The 20,217-nt window shown below is 26.5% G+C and overlaps 3 protein-coding genes across 4 annotated transcripts in view; 2 read left to right on the forward strand and 1 right to left on the reverse strand.

The window, feature by feature from the left end:
* Positions 1–2,597, forward strand: part of LOC112693229 (eukaryotic translation initiation factor-like) — a 2,994-nt gene extending 397 nt beyond the window's left edge. The window contains exons 3-13 of the mRNA XM_025568212.1: positions 76–140; positions 207–361; positions 434–504; positions 611–670; positions 755–808; positions 882–938; positions 1,049–1,183; positions 1,270–1,454; positions 1,714–1,858; positions 1,929–2,124; positions 2,213–2,597. Coding sequence (XP_025423997.1) covers positions 76–140; positions 207–361; positions 434–504; positions 611–670; positions 755–808; positions 882–938; positions 1,049–1,183; positions 1,270–1,454; positions 1,714–1,858; positions 1,929–2,072 — 1,071 coding nt within the window. The 3' untranslated portion in view covers positions 2,073–2,124; positions 2,213–2,597. The remainder of the gene's footprint in view (positions 1–75; positions 141–206; positions 362–433; positions 505–610; positions 671–754; positions 809–881; positions 939–1,048; positions 1,184–1,269; positions 1,455–1,713; positions 1,859–1,928; positions 2,125–2,212) is intronic.
* A 4,573-nt stretch (positions 2,598–7,170) lies between these two features.
* Positions 7,171–7,813, reverse strand: LOC112693434 (40S ribosomal protein S12). The gene is made up of 2 exons (XM_025568502.1): positions 7,540–7,813; positions 7,171–7,464 (listed from the first exon to the last, which is right to left on the reverse strand). Exons 1-2 carry the CDS (start codon positions 7,682–7,684, stop codon positions 7,199–7,201), a joined length of 411 nt encoding a protein of 136 aa, XP_025424287.1. The 5' UTR covers positions 7,685–7,813; the 3' UTR covers positions 7,171–7,198.
* A 192-nt stretch (positions 7,814–8,005) lies between these two features.
* LOC112693442 (toll-interacting protein-like) lies at positions 8,006–18,750 on the forward strand. Of its 2 annotated transcripts, none has more exons than XM_025568516.1 (5): positions 8,006–8,214; positions 17,542–17,855; positions 17,951–18,152; positions 18,266–18,415; positions 18,471–18,746. In XM_025568516.1, exons 1-5 carry the CDS (start codon positions 8,170–8,172, stop codon positions 18,579–18,581), a joined length of 822 nt encoding a protein of 273 aa, XP_025424301.1. In that variant the 5' UTR covers positions 8,006–8,169; the 3' UTR covers positions 18,582–18,746. The 2 variants fall into 2 exon arrangements, with proteins under 2 accessions (XP_025424301.1, XP_025424311.1); XM_025568526.1 differs by lacking the exon at positions 8,006–8,214 and adding an exon at positions 17,376–17,453 and having other exon boundaries at positions 18,471–18,750.
* Positions 18,751–20,217: the final 1,467 nt, after the last annotated feature.

A 20,217-nucleotide genomic window follows, 5' to 3' on the forward strand; every position in this document is an offset into this window, starting at 1 on the left:
TACAACTTTTTAATGGCTTTTGTATAATTCCAAAAATAACTAAACTATCCGTTTTTACAGACTCAATGGAGGCTCCTTTTAGTAAAACTAACTGGAAAAATAAACGAATCCAACCAATATTCAGTCGTAAACGACAATCGGTAAGCATATCTGAATAATCATTGATTATATAAAAAATATTATCTAAACCATAATTTATATTTTAGGACGATAAATATCTACAATAATCAGTTAGTCCCGTACGTTGGACGAAGGACACTCCCATCGTTTTTATGCACGATGAACATTATATCGTTGCAGAGGTTATCTAATGAAATCAAATATTCATATTACAATAATTCAACGACAACCTCATCAAATCGTAAGAAATTAAGATTAATATATTCGTATGAAGTGCTTGAATCAAAATCTAATCAATTTCTTGTGAAATCAGGGAATACAAATAAAATGAACATTGGATCGAATAAAGACTCGGAAGAGAACTCAGTGTTCGATGAATCATTGGTATCATTTTGATTGGGATTAGATTACTTTTGTCTTTTACATATACAATTCTATATTCAATGATTATTTCCAATCTATGTGTAATATTAATGTTTGTCTATCTCAGGTAATCTCTGAAAATTCGTGTAGTTCATCAACAACGATTTCAATATTAGATACCCTAAAAGTGAAAAATAATTTTCTTAGATACATTTATCTTTCATTTTGTGAGGGATATTAAGTATTTATTATTTTACAATTTTTTTTATAGGACATTTTTGAGGAAAGGATGAACTCAGGTCAATCGATTGTAATTAGGACTACGGTAACATGTTATTTTAATCACGTCTGACATATATTATTTTTTTTTATTCATGTATTGGATTTTTTTTTTTTAGATCAACTCTTACAAAACTAATTCATTTGAAATGACTGAGACGTCTACCATATTGAAAGTACGGCTATATATATTTTAATGTTTGATATTTTAACAACATAAATCTCATATTTTTAGTGTCCTTTGGTTTTTAAATGATTGTGTACATCATTTAAGTTTTTATTTCAGAATGAATTTTTTGTAATTAAGTCATTGATAAACAATGTTACTTCAATAAATTTCGAGGCATCAACAGACGAATTGATGTCCAACATTACGACTGTTGATCATTTAGAATATACAATTAACTTACTCTTTGAAATGGTAAGTATTTAAAATGTTTTCAGATCAACATATTACGGTTGACTTTTTGAATTTAACTACAAATTAAATACATTTATATTTGTTAGGTGTTTTCCAAACCTGAATCAATTGCAGTTTATTTATTTATTTGTTCTAAAATGCAAAATATTAAGATAAGATACGATAGAAGGTCCAAGACTGCCTCTTTCAAAAGACAATTGTTGAATAAATGCATCGATCTATTACACTCAGAAATGATGGAAAGGAAAATTAATTCTAAAGGATTTTACACGTAGATATAATTATAATAATTTATTAATGTCAGCTAACAATGTTCTTTAAAGCATTTAATTCAAATTTATAAAATTATGTCAGTGGATACCTAATCTATTTTTTAACATTTATTATCATCATAATTTCATATCGTATTATATTTGTAATTAAATATGTTTATTATGTCTTATAAATGTAAATGAACTTATTTTTATTAAAGTTATAATGTTCGAATTTTTATTTCGACCACATAAAATATGTTTGTTGTACAATTTTAGATTTATTGGCATGTTATATATGAAGAATATGTTACCACCCCGAATTATAGTTGACTATTTAAACTGGTCGCTTGGTAAGAAATCAGACGAATACGTAGTAAATATGTGCTATTTCTTAATAGTTGTTGGAAAGAAATTAGAACAAGTAATACTTTTTTGAAATTTCAAGATTTTTTTAAATCGATTTTCTTAACGATTGTAATTTTATCGATTAGTCGAATAGTCTCAAAAAAATAATGAAGAAGCTCAAAATGCAGTCTATTTCGTCACAGTGGAACAGTGCTATCAATGAAGTCACCGATTTGCGGGCTAACAAATGGATTCCGCTAGAACGTCCGGAATTTAAGGAGCAGAAATAGGGTATTCATTTGTTTCCTTTCTCCCCTCTCTTTCTTCAAAATTTATCGAAAGGTAATTTTCTATTTTTAACCACTATTGAGAATTGAGATTTTTTGTAAGTAAGAACACGGAAAAAAACACTAACGCATTACTTTTACAGTCACCTTAAACACACTGCAATATACGATGTTTGTCATTGTGTTGAACTCGTGAAGTTTACGTGAAGTTGACGCTACAAAATTTACATTTCAACAAACTCTACTTGGACTTATTTCACATCCTTGAACATTTGTTGTAATTTGTTTTTAAAATTATTTCACGTCGTTATGCATTCAATTTTATAGTGCCTAATTGCCAGAGCATGGCGTTATACTAATGCAATTTATTTAGGTAATAATTTAGGTAACATTTTATTCGAATAAACTATTGTTCGAATGATTTATCACAATTATTCAATCAACAATATATTCGAATAATTTTCAAATATAGCTATACGAATAATTTACGTACCTATCATCGATAGATATAATTATATATATTATCGAGATATTATACTTATGTACTATTATTTTTATGTACATACTTTATGTAATATTAGGGTGGTCCTTAGCTACAGATATTGTTTTCTTTTTTAAAAATTTATAGCGGCTGTTTTAAATATTGTTCAATGTAATAAAAACAATAATGGTAAGAGTTCCCCTATCTGTACCCAATGGCGTTATAACTTTATAAGAAAGGTTAAGCTTTTCTTTTTCTTAATGTACCCTAGTAGTATGTTTTAGTCGATTCTGTATCCCCCACAAATCCCACGGATCCCAATACCCCCCAGTCATATCCCCTCTCTTACATAACCCTCTCGCCACATCCACTTCCTCCATTCCTCTCCACTCCACTTGACTCCTCATAGGAGAGGGGAGGAAATTCGAGATAAGGGATGAGAGAGGCATGTGAGGGAGGGGATAGGACGGGGGGTATTGGGAACCGTGAGATTTGTGGGGGATACAGAACCGACTAAAACATACTACTTACACTCTTAAATTTTAAAGTTATATTTAATAATTATATATAGTAGTGTCATTATTTACTAAACTAATAGTTTTACATAATATATGTACAACTTTAAAATTTAAGATGGTATAATAAAAAAAAGAAAAGTTTACCCTTTCTTATAACATTTTAACTCCATTGAGCACAGATAAGGGTTGACTTATGATTGCCAAACTTCACCATAATTGTTTTTTAATACACTGAAAAAAATTAGAATTAGACGCTAACAATGCATAAAGTTGAAAAATAAGGATCATTCTAATAAATATATAACTCAGTACTATACTATATTATAGGTATTATCGATGATAGTTACTTAAGTTATTACGAATAATTTTTTCAAATGATTCGAAAATTTTTTTCAAATTATTCGAATAAAAATGTATTCTTATAATTTGTAAAAAAAATCATTCGAATAATTTTTTATTAAAATACATATTTATTCGAATAATTATCTAGATTCAATTTTTTTCAACTATGCTAACTGCTATGTTTACGCTTGAGTCAATGCTTGATGCGTACTGTTCATGAAATAAATATTTAAATAATCCAAGTTGAGAAAAAGAAATTGTACTCTTAGAATACATTTTTTTTTATTATATTTTAATAAAGATTATAATAAATATACTGTCGTTTATATTAATTTAACCACTTAAATAACAATGCACGTTTTACATATATAATTAAACAATTCACCCATCAGGCATTACCCAGATGGTATAAATATTTTATTTTAAAACTTAAATTTGTTTTCATTTTCAACTGAGATTTAATAATGTAACTAAAGTGTATACATAATATCGGGAAAAATAATAATGGCTTCATAAAAAGGTATCTAAAAAATATTTTAAATAAACCTTCATTTCGGTATTTAATACTATTACGTATAGTCGTGTTAACGGGAGGGGCCAGGTGGGCACTGACCCCCTCCCCGGCGGAATTTGCCTCAAACAAACTGTGCTAGGATATAAAAAAGTAATGCGATTTATACTCATTACTTACCGATAGTTTCCGTACAGCACAGTACAGTGGTAAAATGTAGGTATTTTTATTTGAGTTTTAAATGTATTTTTATTATTCATGTCTAAAAAAAATATAAGTCTCATAATTTAAAAATTTGTTGTGCCCCTCGGCCACCAAAGTCTGAACACGCCTATGCTATTACGGTTTTGTTTGAATATACATGTATTATTATAATAATCATGTATAAAGTGCAAATCGTTGTATTTTAAGACTGATACTTTTCTGATTTACATTTACCACACGGTAATGAACCAATTCACAACAAATTAGGGCTTTCTTCTCTAGTGGACAGACGTATTTATGCTAAAAATCCTTTTTTAAAAAAACTTATTGATGGCTCAATCGACTGTACTGAATTATTAAGCCATATTAATTTCAATGTTTCTATTTTTCAGTCACATTCACCTTTCTTTTTTACGTTCCAATTTGCACCAACTATTCCCGTTATCAACCCATTTTTAGGAAAATGCGTATAGCCAATGAGGGCCTAGTCTCTTTTGAATATTAGTAAATTATTTATTCCATGATTGGTTAAGCGAACGAACTATACTGGCTGACAATACTATACTGACGTACAATTCTAGTTTAAACGACTAGTTTCTAGTACAGCTTGCTTTCGCTATGACTATAAACAAATCCCCGAGACAGTCATTAAGTGTGTATGGTATTAATCTAGAAAAACAATTTTTCTCACATGGTCAATTATATATTGCCTGTTCACGTGTTAGAAAACCATCTCCTCTGTTTGTTTACGGGCCAGTTAATCAAACAAAAAAAATCGTGTACATTAAAGTACTACAATAAAAATGAAACTTAATTTAGAATAAGTAAAAATAAAACTAAATATAATAAGTAGGTATCATAATAAGAAATCTGAAATTGTAATTTTCATTGTGATTTTTTTAGTAACTATTAAAAGAATTTTAAGTGTTTTATAATTTTTATTTTTTGACATAATATAATTGTTGACTTATAAACTTTCTTATTCTTTTTTTATTTTACTTTCTGACCCGGTGTCCCAAATAGCAGAATAATTATTGAAAAAAAATTAAAAACTAAAATATCGACTGTTAGGCGATACGAAGTTCACCGGGTCAGCTAGTTAAATAATAAATATTAACTTAACTTATTGAGATAGCAACTGCAACACATTTAGATAAGATGTGGAATGAAAGATTATTATAAAATAAGAAAACAATATAACTGTCGACGCGACAACGATGAATCGAGGAACCAATTACTTGGTGACACAATAATAAAAATAGTATGAAATTCTGGTATTAGATTTTTGTCGCCCGAACAAAAATGGGTGAACAACTCCACTGCCTCCGTTGTATCCTGACCTAGATAAACAACCCCAACATCTAAGCCGTAGATGATATTAGGTAGGCAATCTAACTTTCTCCTATCTCGAAGATGCTGTAACAACGGCGGCAATAAAAGTGTGATCGACGATGAAGCGATAGACAAATGGAATCAAGTTATTTTTGCACAGAAATGGATAACAGTTAATACAGATAAATTATTGAGGGAAGGTCTCTGTAGTCGGATCGATTTGGTGCAATGACCACAGAGCTCACACAAAATCGGACGACTTATGTTAAACACTCAGGTCACAACTTACAACACTGATGACTAGACGGGTACTGGTAACGAATGGCGATCGACTTCTGGCCGACCTCACACACACTCTATGAGTGATGGCAAACAAACGTTGATGACTCATGGATTGGCTGCAATAAGAACGCAACCAGAAAAAACTCACTTGAACAAGGAGCAAGAAGATAATTATTAAAATTAATTATACTATTACTAATGACAACATTTTAACTATTTTTTTTAGGTATAAAAATATTAATCATAAACATTTTAAATAATATAAACAAAAGAAGACTAGTCAATGCTAAATAAAATTCATCACAAATTGTTATACTCATTTAAAAATGTAAACGTTTAATAACTAAAGAAATCAATTTTTAATAGACATAAAAATTATTTAATTTGTTCACTTTTATATGACAATTAATATTAATAAATGAGTAATATATATTAATATAATTTAAAACACCAATCAGGGATAGAAGTTCAACACAATTCTGAGGCAATTATTTTTTCTGGTTTATATTTGTTTAAGGTTTCATTTAAAAGTATTGCACCTAAGGCTATTTAAATACTTATAAGGATTTAACTGAATTTGATAGATAAATTTCATTTAAATTATAAACATATTTTAGGTAGAATACAATAGTTTAATTTAACAAGAATTTAAAAGCAACCACATTAAAAATATTGTACATTTTACGATTCAAAAATTATTTATTATATTTAGGTATTTATCTACAATCTATAAGTTTTTGAATATTTATAACTGTATTTTAACTGTATATTGAATGTTAATTCATTATCAAAATAAAAATAGTAAATAAATAATAAGATAAATAGGTACCCCTTTATTTTTAACTATCTGATTAAATAAGAAAATGTGCTGAGATTAATTGGTTGAAATTGAAAATTTATAAAACTATATAAATCATTGATTAAAAATAAAAATATAAGGTTTACTTAAAATCAAATTAATTTAAGTAAAATTGATTTTGTTATGTTTAATTGATATTGAGCATAGTGCTAACAAAAATATTAAAAATAGTACTCAATGAACATAATAAGGGAACATTAATAATCAGATTTGTCTTTAAAATTATTTAACAGATGCCCACATATTTTTTTAGATGAATACCAGAACCATCAAATTGCTACTTTAAATTTATCATATTAAATCATATGAATTCATATATATATTGTTTTTCGATTTTCTATATATATATATATATATAAAACTATTATATGGGATAAAAAATGTTTTTCAAATAGTTGCTTAATACATTAAGTATTTGTCTGAACTTAAATTACAGCAAATAACATGAAAAAAAAATTTCAAATATTATTTTATACATTAACCATAGTACTTGAGTCAAGGATTTTAAGTGTTATGCTTATAGTCTTTAACATTTAAAAAATATTTTGATGAAAAAAATAACACAAGTAACATTTCAATTAAAAGATTTGGTTTATTGATCTATGAAAAATTCTTTTTCTTTAATATCTCTAACAAAGTATCCAATTCTTGGGTGTCATCTCCGAAATGTTTGACCACAACACAAGAACATCCTACAACTTTCCTTGCTTGACCGTTGTTGTCATACTTACACAGACCACTCCATTCGCCCAAAGTTTTGTTGCTATCTACTTCGATTAAAGGAATACTACCCTCGGCACATAATCCAGTAACTAATTTTTTGTACATGGCTTCTTCGCAGTTATTGGCCAACACGCATAACACTCCTGAACGTAAATTCGAAAAAAAAATTAACAAAAAACTTACGTTGTAAACGGTCAAACAAGTAAAGATGCATTTACCAAGTTTCTTTTCCAAAGCTTTGGCACCCTCGTGAATTCCGTGCAAAAGACTGCCGTTGACCTGGGCATTTTTCAACACTTCCTTCAAAAGATTAAACATGTCTCCGTTTTCACCAACCTCTACGGATTCTTCAACGTCGGACATTGTGAATAAGTGTATTTATACAATAGTTAAGTTTTAAAAATTTAGCAAATAATGGCTAAATTAATATAAATTATGAATAGAAATCTCAAAGGAGATATAAAAATGAACACGTTTTCGAGAAGGAAAGAATATTGGATTTGATATTGTTGAGGTTAAGTTGTTTGCATTCTGTTTATTTCGGCAATCAGTGTAGACAACTAAAGTTAAACGCACGGTAATTGCCGGGATTTGTCATACCTTAACGGTTAAGGCTGATAACCGTGATGAATTATAGACATTCTTACTGATAGCCGCTATTTCACGATATATTGATAATAGTCGCAATAATTGAGTGATTAATATTTTTTATTATCAACCTAAACAAATAACGCAAAACCATTTGACTAAATAAACACCTTTCTTATTTAAATATTGAATTGTGTAATGATAATTCTATCTATTTTTTAAAGTAATACGTGTCCTAATCTAATTACGAATTTAAAACCATGGATTCATTAACTGCAAAAGTCAACGCAGAGAGACGAAAAAGGGTAAATTAATACGCAATTTATGTTTTATAGAGCTTTTCACATTACCAAATCATATTTTGTATTCCTTTGAACTTATTACACAATATTGTGACATAATATTTGATTTATTTAATTCATTTTTTGGTTTTCATTGATTTAAATGTTTTCTCGTATTTTAAGATCCATAATAGCAAGCCTGGGCATTAACGAGTTAATAAGTTAAAAATTAAGTTAATTTAAATTATTAACTTATTTCATTACCAATAAATTAATTGGTACTTATCGGTTATCACGACTATCATAACGGCTTGGTAATAAACAATTCTAAAAAAACTATTATAAAAACAAGGAATAATTAATAATTATATTAAATACAATTTGAAATGCCGATAAATGGATTTTTGTTAAATACGACAGTCAACAAACCAACTACCAACACGCATGTTTACTTTTTTTAGCGCGATTTCATATTATATTTTCAAAATATTTGTTTCTAGAAGTACAACTTCGTGGCTTTGTGGCCAGACCTAACAGTCGTATTTTAAATAAAACACCATATTTTTGGAAAAAAGACGCGGCATCTTTTTTTATTAGATGATAAATCCCAGATTTGCATTGTAAAACTTAAAATATTTGATAATGTGATATAATATGACATGACAGTGGTCAAAACAAGTGCGTTAGAAATTGGCAAATAAGACGTGATGTTACACATGTTACTTATCTAAAATAAATCCACCCACCAATAAGTAATAATAATCACTACTCAATACATCTTGTTACGTCTCGTAGCTAGGTAGTCGCGATAACCGATAAGTACCAATTAACTTAACTCATTTCCTTACGAATTAACTTGAATTTAATGTATTATATTTTCATTTATCCCAATTAAGTTAATTTTAATTTTCAAGACTAGAAAAATATTTTATATTTTATAACCGCATTCAATAACAAATTCATGGAATTTATAAAAATATAAAAATAAAAATTTCGAAGAATTTTTAGATGAGACCATAAATAATATTTATCTTGGTATTAACTATAAATAGGAGTCCTACTGGTCTCTGTAAAAGTACTTTAGACTATTGAGTAAAAATAGGCATGCCACTCATTACATTACCATTGTCATGAAAAGTGGCTGTAAATCCACATTACAAAAATAGATACATATTATCATTGACTAAATAATTCTTAATAATAGTTGTACTCTATTATTATTAGAATTATTCCATAATCTATGATATTATTAATTAAGATAGATATTATTAAATATTATTGAATAAGAGAAGAAATTTAATTGATCAACATTTTGAGATGACTCTTATATTGAAATTCAATAGGTATTTTAATTAACCTGCCCATTGTATTATTTTATTTGTTTAGATTTTTATAAAATTAAATAATATAATATTTATTGTAATGTTTTGTATTAAAGTACATTTATTCCCTGTATAATTTTGTAGTTACACTTACAGCTACAATAAATATTTTTAGTTTTCATACTGTTATTGAATATTAAAGAGAAAACTTTTTTAAATTACATTTATCATATGTGATTTGTATGAAAGATGAATAAAAACAATCCCAATGAAGAAATGTATATTTTCTACTCTAATTAGAGTCTAATAAGATTTTTCTGCATTTTCATTATCGTTAATGTGAAATAAGATCTGTTGTAAATTGTTCATATATCAGCGCTTCATTTAATTTTTTTTTTTTTTTTTGTAATTTACTTAACTTATTAATTAAAGTTAAGTTAAGTTAACGATATTTTTTAACTTGATTGATGTAATTCTCATGTGCATTAACTTAATTGTTAATTTAATTGAACATGAACTCAATTAATTTAACTTAACTGAGTTAAAAAATATCATTAACTTGCTCAGCCTTGCATAATAGTAACTCTAAACATATTTTACTCAATTTATTCATAATTACGTTCTACATTATATTTGGGATATTTATTATCTTAAAATCTACTATATTATATTTTATCATTGAACAGAAAATGTTATTCATAGCCATTTTAGATTCATTGACGATAAGTGCACCCAAATTCTAAACCCTATTTCTAACTTAATATTAAGTAAATGGTTTTCTATATTAATTTTTAAAACTTGTGACAATTTTTCAAATAATTCATTTTTTATATTTTATTAAATTACTATCTATAATATTAAATATAATTCACCAACAAATTGATTATTAATAATTATTCAAATTAAGTATTTAAATCCAAAGACTATTCAAAACATCATTTAAGCATAGGTATTCAAAAATTGTATAACATAATTAATTAAAATTGCATACCTCGTATTGTTTTAATGTTTTATTGTAAAATTTTATTTATTCTATTAATTCTCAAAAATATTTATAGAATTTATAATATAAGACATAGTCATGTACTTGGAACAAAAATAAGACCAGGAAAAATGTATTTTAAAAATATTATAAGAATATTAATATTACAAGATGTTAATTTTAAGCTTAATCAAACTAATTTCAGTCTTACCCATTTGTATTTAACAAATTAATAAATTAACTTTTATAGATTTTTAGGTTTTTAATTGATTGATTCAATTCTGTAAGTGGGTTTTAATCAGACAAAGTATTATCATAAACTATAATTATATTAATAATTAATAAACTATAATATTAGAAACATTTGTCAATACTTCTATGGCTCATTCAAATTATATTCTTTTAATGTAATAAATATTCAATCTTTAGCTAAAAATTAATCCAATTCTGGATAAAGATAAAAATAAATCATCATTGTCTAAAAATTTAAATATGTATTTTTTTTATAAGATCATTAAAATATATTTAATAAAGTATTACAAATTATTTTTTAGTTTAATAAAAAAAAATCAAATGTAATATAAGTGAAAAAATCAATGTAAGTACTCCATCCAATATATTTTATTCTAAGTCATTTCTAATACTTACAATTTTAAAATTATTTATTTATTTTTTTAGATAATAATCAATAATTTTTATTTATTCGCTGTTGTTTTATTTGTTAAACGTTAGAAGTATAGATAACATTAAAATGAATACAATATCATTGATAATACTTAATACTTTATAAATTACTTAAAAATATTAAGTGTACTCAAAAGCTCATAAATACTATAATGCAATTTTTTCTAATTTCTTTAATTGTTTTACAGAGTCTGATTTAATTATTTTGAGAAAATAAAAGGGTGGCCCCTACTTACTACTAATTAACAATAACATATTCACTCCCTCACACTAATGGTTTAGACTCTCCCCTTGACTTTCTATTGTCTTGGATACCTGCCTTTCTGCTAGTCAACCATATCAACATCTTCACAAACAAAATTATTTTATCACTACTGATTTTCTGTACTACTTAATACATATATTTATTCATATAGAAAACCAAATCAAACAATTTTTTTTTTAACTTTATTATTGTTTATAACTTAACTTCCTTTTTTTTTAGCAAAATCATTAATTATGTCATCAAAAATTGAGAACAATATAAGATCACTTTGTATTAATAGTTAACCTGAATTATCGAATTTTTTTTTTTTTGAATTAGTGTTAATCTTTATCTACTTGTTTATCATCTTCAGTTAAGAAAATGATCTTTTATTACTACAGTTGGTACATAGAATTGATAAAAATATTTTTTGATTGGTTTCTATATTTCAAAATATTTGTTGCATATTCATCTCAATTCAAATCATCTCATACAAATGTTGAGCTGATTGTGTGGGTTTCGTTTACATTGGTAAATCATCAACTTCAATTTCTTTTCTATAACTATTCAATATTTTTCAACTTCAAATTTAATTTCACTTGAGTTTGATTTATAATTTGTATAAGAAACCAAACTTGTCAACGAGTTCTTAATACTTGGATTTTTTGTTCTTGAGTTCAGTCATAAAATGATCACTAATTACAAAATGGATATTAGAAATAAATATTTTTTACCTGATAAAATTATACCATGTGGGTTTATAGTATGAAGACAATTTTTTTTTCTGAATGAAGTATAATCATTTATAACATTCAAGTATGATGGTTCAGTTTCGTATAAATTGAAATTATCTCTGACACTTTGAATATAAATTATTATTGAGTTATATATAGGAATACTATTTATAAAATTATTAGTAGTTGAATCACTAATAGCTTTATTTAAATTTGTTGTTTTTATACTTTCTGAACTTTGTTTGTATTTAATAGTTTCTGTTTCTACATCTAAAATATTAAAACATTATTTTACTGGTAATTCAGAAAAATATTTACGATGTTTAATTACTATACAATATACCTGCATTTAACAGAAATTGAGACTTTGTATGTTATTAACTCTTTTTTTGCGACTCTTTTCATCTTATTTTAAAAGCATCACTTACAACATTCTTTGACATTTTTATTTTATGCCGTTTATTAAGAATTAACAATCTGTGCATTATATACAATACGTTTGTATTATGGAGTAAAAATAAAAAATAAAAACGGCTTTAAATAACTCGCAATATAGTCACCTTTTACAATTACTTAAGGTAAAATGTATGAATATAAGAATATTTAATAGGTTAATAAATTATTTCTGCACCATTTGCGTTTAAAGCTGGTTACACACGTAGCGTTTCGTGCGCTGCATTTTCGCGTTTTTGAAACGCCGCGTATCAAAATGCGAACGCTGTAAGTATTCACACGAGAAGAGCGTACCTGCGTTCTAAGCGCGTTTTTCTTTACTAAAAATGTGCAAAAACATATTTAAAATCATAGTCCATACGGTCTGGTCATTGTTCAATTCAAATTACAACGTGGTCGAGGGAAGTATAAACTCGAAAATTAATTTTTTTTTTCAAAATTGTTATTTTTACATCTATGATGGATCGGTTTAGTGATATTGAAGCGACATGTATTGCTTACGTTTTATACAAAAAACACAAAATGTAAAAACAAAAAACAAACAGAAGACGTTATTGGGTACACCCATTTAATTTGAAAAGGCCACTAGAAGGCCAATTCCAAATAAATTTTATGACCTTACGAACATATTCGTAAAAATTTTTTAAGTATTACTGGATGAGCATACAATCATTTGATGAGTTGGTAAGTAAATTATTCTGCACTAAAAAAATAATTTAGTAAAATGGTGGTTTGTTATGGTGCTTGACGATTGTAGTTCTAAATTTAAATCAGGATAATTGTGAATAGTTGTAATAGGCGTAAACATGTTTTCATTTGGAAGATGAGTTAAATTTAGAGCTGCATAACGAGAATTTATAATGTTTTTAGCTATTGGTCTTGGGTTAAAATGAGGTGTTTCATGATAATTGACAGTATCATTATGAGTAGCATGTGAAATTGAAAAAGAATCATTTTGAGATTGAATATTTTTAATTGAATTCAGTATATCTATGTACAGTTGAATTTTTTGATTTTCAGTAAGACATTTAATTTTGGGTAAAAGAGATAGCAAAAAAAGTTTTTCTGGGCGATGTACTTCTTCTTTATGCTCCTCTAACATTGTCAACAAACGTGTTTCAAAATCTACAGGTTTTTTTTTTTTAGCTTTTTTGTCTGGTTTCCTGTATTTTGCTGTTCATTTTCAGCATATTCAACATCATGACTAAGAACTGTTTCATTGTTCCAGTCCTGTTCGTCTCCTTCAATATCATACTCACTTAAACCATCACTGTGTTCAATGTTACTTTCAGTTCTAAAAAAATATAAATATTAATCTAATAAACATTACTGTAAAATCAGAAGATCCTTCATTTAACTCAAAATCTAAAATATTTAAGAATAATATGCATTTACATAAAAATATTGACCATGAATAATATATATATACAAAAGTATTTAAATAAACTTACGTTCGATTTAACATAGTGGGTCTCAAAAATTCCAAAATATTTGAAAATATGTATTTTTGAGTTTTACTAGCAGCTTGTCCTGACTTGGTTACACACTTTCTTCGGAATGCATCTTTAAGAGACTTCCATTTTTTTTGTAAAATAATAATTGCAAACAGAATATATTATAACATTTTTAACCATTTTTTTCCCCTCCATTATATTTTCTAACAAAACTGTTATTCATTTTATTTTTAATAAATACACAGTTTATAATTTGTTTAATATATGCATATTGATGTAATTGCTTACTTTGATTTCTCTTTATGTCTTCATCACAATTTATAAAATCATCCAAGCAAGATGTCGCTACTTTTGTTCAACTCTCATGTTTTTCTATTTTATCATGATAAGATTTTGAATCTGAAAAAAAATCAAGAATTGAAATACATGTACAAAATTCATTACAAAATAATCTTTTAATGCAATGTATTTTAATGTAAATTGTCAAAAATTATTTATTAGGTATTTAGGTGTCTAAAAAGTTCATTTTTAAAAATTTTAACTTAGAAATTTAACTATAGATTTGTTTATTCTAGATAGCTGTAGACAGGTACGGTACTAAGAGGAGGAACATGGGGTTCTTAGGTGTATCAGTTTAAATTTATTTGCTCAATAATAAATATAATTGTTTTAATTTATATAATTATTCAGTCATAAAACAATAAAATATGTATTTTAGTAATTATTAAATGTGTAAGTACAGTAGAACGTCATTAATCCGGACTAATTGGGGCTCTAGGTTGTCCGAATTAATGAAAGTCCGGATTAAACAAAATAACCAAAAATCGTAAATTATAAACTTATAAAAATGTTATTGCATATTTTATTAAACCATATATTATTAAACCTAAAAAAAATAGTAGATACATACATAATTGAATTACATACATAGTATTAAGGCACACTTTCGTTATTCACATTCGTTATTGATAAATATGTTATCGCAATAACCCGCATTTATGGGAAATTTGTAGAACTCGTTTTCATGTTTATTTTAATCTACGGGGAAAACTAGCGTAATTTCTTATTTACGTATTATAAACGGCTGTCCGGATTAAGCGAAGTCCGGACTAATGAGGTCCGGATTAATGAGGTTCTACTGTACATTATAGTTTATGTAATTTTAGAAAGAATCATATTTCTTTATACAAGGTTCATAAAAAACAATTAAACAGTATTTTCAAAACTTTAATTTTTCATAAGTTCATATAAATTATCTATATAAATACTTACGTATATTCCACAAACATTCTTCGCTTTGGACTTCATGTATAAACTTTTCTGTGTCGAATGCCATTGCAGAAAAAAAATAGGTAGGTAGGTACTAAGGTACTTATACAATAATATTCACTGTAGAGCAGTGCATTTTATAAGAAATTTTCACTGGGCGACAAAAAATGTTTTTCTCAAAATAGTCAATGTATAATATTGTAGTACAATTATAGTATTACACGTTTGTTTCGCATTATTCCCCCAATCTTTTAAAATACTGTCGACAGAGTATAATCACTGGGCAACATTTGTGTTAACTAGTTAAAAAATGCACTGCTGCAGAGTGTAAACGCACTTCGTTGGTATGATTTTACGAATGAAATAAAATTGATTGAATTTGTATATCGTATTGCGATATAGTAAAAAAACGCGGCAAAAGATACGCCCCGTGTCTATACACTACATTACAAAACCCATGTCTAATTTTAGCGTTTGATAGCGTACGGACGCTCAGAAATTGAACCATTTCGTCTTGGAGCGTTCGACAGCTTTTGAACGCTCCGTTTATGCTCATCGTGTGAATATACATATTTAAATATGAGTATTTAATTTTAGATAGTAAAACGTAGCGTTTCCGAAACGCGAAAACACAGCGCACGAAACACTTCGTGTGTAACCAGCTCAAAGCGTCTTGTGGGGTTTTCAGGAAGTGCGTTTTGCATATTTGGTCGCGTGAACTGATAAGAGTGGCACGGCCAAAATTGTGGCGCCACCAGATGTGAAAACCTTAATTTAGTTATTAATAACATGTAGTGGCGAACATAGTGACGCTGCTACACGACTGGTGGCTTCGTGTGCAAGAAGCCTTAGTTTTATTATTTAAATTAAATTTACAACATTTAAAATATTAAAATAGAATAATGAATACATCAATTATCACTATAATTAATTATATCACAATATTTCAAAATGTTAGCAATTATTTTTCAGCTGACAGTTCTATTATTTTTTTTATTTAAAACAAAATGTTATTTACAATCTGTAATTAAAATGCTTTACGATAAGTAAATTGAATGAGATTTGATTGACAGGAAGGGGAAGACGCCCATTAACGGCATTCCATGGAAAATGTTATAGGGAGAGAATAGGTCCCTACATCTGTTCCTTTTTTGGCGCCTGGGTGGGTTATCTGGGATTTGTTTGGATGAAAGTTGATTGTAATGCAAATGTCTTAATATAGTAAGTCATTACAGATGTACCAGAGAGCATATGATACTAAACGTAGGTAAATAGACTGAAATGCCTGTATTTTTCTGGTGATAGATGGTTTGGCTGAGCCCCAAAGTTGAATATCATACTACCATATGGGTCTGGTGAGCCATGTAGAGTGTTCGTTTGGTTTTGAGGGAAAGCTTTAAGTGGAGTAAAGATCTAAGAAGGTGTAGTCTCAAATAGAGGGATTTATGTTTGTTTTTTAAGTGTGGACCCCAAGTGAGGCGTTTATCAAGCGTTAATCCTAGGTATTTAATTTGAGTATAAGATAGAATTTGTACATTATCGATAAACGTTGGAGGGCGTTCTAAGGAGTGTAAGATGAAGATGATTTGAGCGGATTTAATTGTATATACTTAGATTTTCCAGCTGACGGTTTCTATAATCGAATGATGTTGGACAAGCATTTCCATAATTAGCAATTCTCGCGTATTCTCGTCGTTTTAACTAATTATATACATTGTGGACGAGGTGTAGCCCGTAAATTTCCAATGTATATAAAAATATACTTTTATTTCTTATGATACTGTCTATTGGACCTTAATATTACACTGATAAGGAATAATAATTTTATTCGGATTTTATATTTTAGGTATTCTATGTTTATTATTATTCCTAGATTAAAAATAAAAATGTCCATGTATAATCCAGGCTCCCTTTTAACGTAAACCATAGGCAGTTGTCAGTCGTGTGTGATGGGAAGTATGGTCCTGGTGCTATAATATTAAAAATATTTTATATTTGTTAATTTATTAGTTCTATTTTACTTCATATAAAACTACTTATTAAATTTTATTCATTCAAATATTTTACTATGTGTACATATATAGTACTTTCATGTATGTGTGCACAGAAATATATCCATTTGTAAGTTATATTTTTGTTTTGAAGATCTGAATACTATCTTAAATGTTTTAATTGTACGATTAATAATTTATAAAAATTAAATATACAGGTTTATGTTGGCGATTTACCCAATGATTTTTTACGACTTGATATGGTTCCATTAGCTGACTCTACAACTAGATTGCAACAAGAAGCTGCAGACCAACAAGCAGCAATGGCTCTTCAACAGAATCTATCATATGTACAAGGAGATCGAGATAGAAATAGATTAAATATTACAATTGTTCAAGCACGACTTGTCAAAAACTATGGTTTAACTAGAATGGATCCATATGTACGACTCAGAGTTGGGCATTGCGTATATGAAACACAAACGGACCCTAATGGTGGTAAAACACCTAAATGGCATAAAATTATTCAAACGTAATTACATTTTTAGTATTATCTATTATTTTACAAATTATTTACTTACATCATTTAATTATATACTTATTATTTAATTAAAAATAATTATTTAGGCTTCCACAAGAAGGTGTTAATCAAATTCACATAGAAGTATTTGATGAATGTTCATTCAAAATGGATGAACTCATTGCATGGACAACAATACCAATTCCTATTCAAATTTATAAAGGAGTTACTATTGAACAGTGGTATGATCTAACTGGTAAACAAGGACCCAATAATGAAGGAACTATAAATTTAATTTTTAGCTTTGGAGTAAGAATTTAATTTTACCATATTTTTTATTTGTTTATTTTTTTAATATTTTTATTTTGTGATGTATAATTTGTTCAAAATGATATTAATTTTACTATTCCATTTGACTTTAGACTCCACCAAATTTGGTATTACCAAATTCACTTACGATGTTACCACAGATGCCTAAGTTCATGGGTTCAAATGCCAATTTAACTCCTATTTACATTCAACCTACTGCACCACAAGTGCCGCAAGTTTTTAGTTCTGATGACTTGAAACAAGTAAAATATTTTACTAAATATTTTATAAATTGTATTAATTATTATCCTTTTATAGATTCAAGATATGTTTCCAAATATGGATAAAGAAACAGTGAGAACTGTTTTTGAAGCCAATAACGGTAACAAAGATCTTACTGTTAATTCATTACTCCAGATGGTTGACTAAATTTTAATTAAACTGCTTAGTCAACCTTATAACTATTATTATGTTTGTGCCATTCAATATCAACATTCTCAAAAGATACCAGATAATTATCTATTATATTATAGTTACTATAATATATTCACTCGTGTTTATGATTATTCTTTTAATTAAATGCAAATAACTTAATATGTATTGATAAAAATAATAATTTTAAAGTATTAAATGTTTACTTGTAGTGGTTTAACATAATTTAGTCAATCTCAAACTAAATCAATAGTGTTTATTGATGACATTTCTTATAATGTTTATAATTAAATGACAGATTATAATTCCACTTATTTATACCACAAATATTATATAATTTAATTATATTCTATTCTTGATATCCTTTTGGTATTTTATTTAAATTTTAGTATGACATTTTTTTTATTTATAAAAATTTTAATTAAATAAAATTGAATCTATACATTCCAAACAATTTCTCAAAATAATATTTGTGTATTCATAATTAATAGATTTGTGATACTCTTATAGGCAATAGGTTCCATTGATGAATTTTATAATATAAAACCATAGGTACTTTAAAATCTGGGAAAATAAAATGATTTTGGTTTATATTTAATATTCATATGGTATGTTATATTTGAAAATATTAAAGATTATTATACTTAATAAAAACTAAATACAATTTTAATTCTAGACATTTTCTTTTAAAAATTGAGCATTTGATTAATTAATCTCTTTGTTTATTTTAAATTAACATGCATTTTTAAGTCATTTATTTTCAAAGCATAAGCATAACCTAACCACTAGTATTGATTTGTAAAATTAACTAAAAATATTTTAGTACAAAATATGAAATTGTATAAGAAAAAAAAAATGTTTCCAGCAGTATTCCATTGGTAAACTCAAAATTTAGTTCTAGAGACTATCAAGATATTACTTTTTGAAGAAATAAAAATGTCTTAAATCATATTTAAGTAAAAAAAAAAAAATAATTATAATCCACTAATTTCCAAAAAAAAAGAAAAATTAATTAATATCCAATTGAGTTAATAGTTTCTTTTATAAAAGAAAAATTTTAAAAAATATGTACTTAAAATATTAATATTTTATTTCTTTATATGATTTTAAACAGTAGTAATTATTTATTTTTGCATTGTTGAATTAATCACACCGAATTAATATTTCACTAAAAAAAATTGGGAAATTCTTGTCTGTTATAATTTAATTTCACAGAGAAATCATTTTATACACATTTCTAAATCCTCTTTATTACATGTTACTGAATAATTATTTTATTGTTACTCATTACATTTTTTTTTTCTTAATTGATTAATCTTTTATTTGTAGTATAATTTCCTTGGTTTTTTTGTAGTTTTATTTGTTTGTTATTTTTATTTATTCTATATTATTATTATTTGCTATTGATGTACTAATAAAAATATGCTTTGCAAATATTTGTAAGAGAATCAAATTTATTTTTTTGTCTAATATATTTTGCATTATGTAAGTACAATTATATTTTATGTGTTTACTTCTATTTATGTATTTATGTTTATTGATTACATTTATAAATTTGCTTCAGCTATTGGTGTCAAAATCAAATGTGATTAATTTATTTAAGTATATTATTTTAAAAAGAAAATATAATCTT

The sequence above is a fragment of the Sipha flava genome, unplaced genomic scaffold (assembly GCF_003268045.1).
Source record: "Sipha flava isolate LNK unplaced genomic scaffold, YSA_version1 117_pilon_pilon, whole genome shotgun sequence".
Classification (NCBI taxonomy): domain Eukaryota; kingdom Metazoa; phylum Arthropoda; class Insecta; order Hemiptera; family Aphididae; genus Sipha; species Sipha flava.

Bases quoted from the DNA above. Each gene is read 5' to 3' on its own strand.
- LOC112693434 (XM_025568502.1), bottom strand. From the start codon at position 7,684: ATGTCCGACGTTGAAGAATCCGTAGAGGTTGGTGAAAACGGAGACATG. The intron at 7,465-7,539 runs GTAAATGCATCT...ATTTACGTTCAG, and splicing joins AGCTTTGGAAAAGAAACTTG to GAGTGTTATGCGTGTTGGCC.
- LOC112693442 (XM_025568516.1), top strand. From the start codon at position 8,170: ATGGATTCATTAACTGCAAAAGTCAACGCAGAGAGACGAAAAAGG. The intron at 8,215-17,541 runs GTAAATTAATAC...TTAAATATACAG, and splicing joins ACGCAGAGAGACGAAAAAGG to GTTTATGTTGGCGATTTACC. The intron at 18,153-18,265 runs GTAAGAATTTAA...ATTTGACTTTAG, and splicing joins ATTTAATTTTTAGCTTTGGA to ACTCCACCAAATTTGGTATT.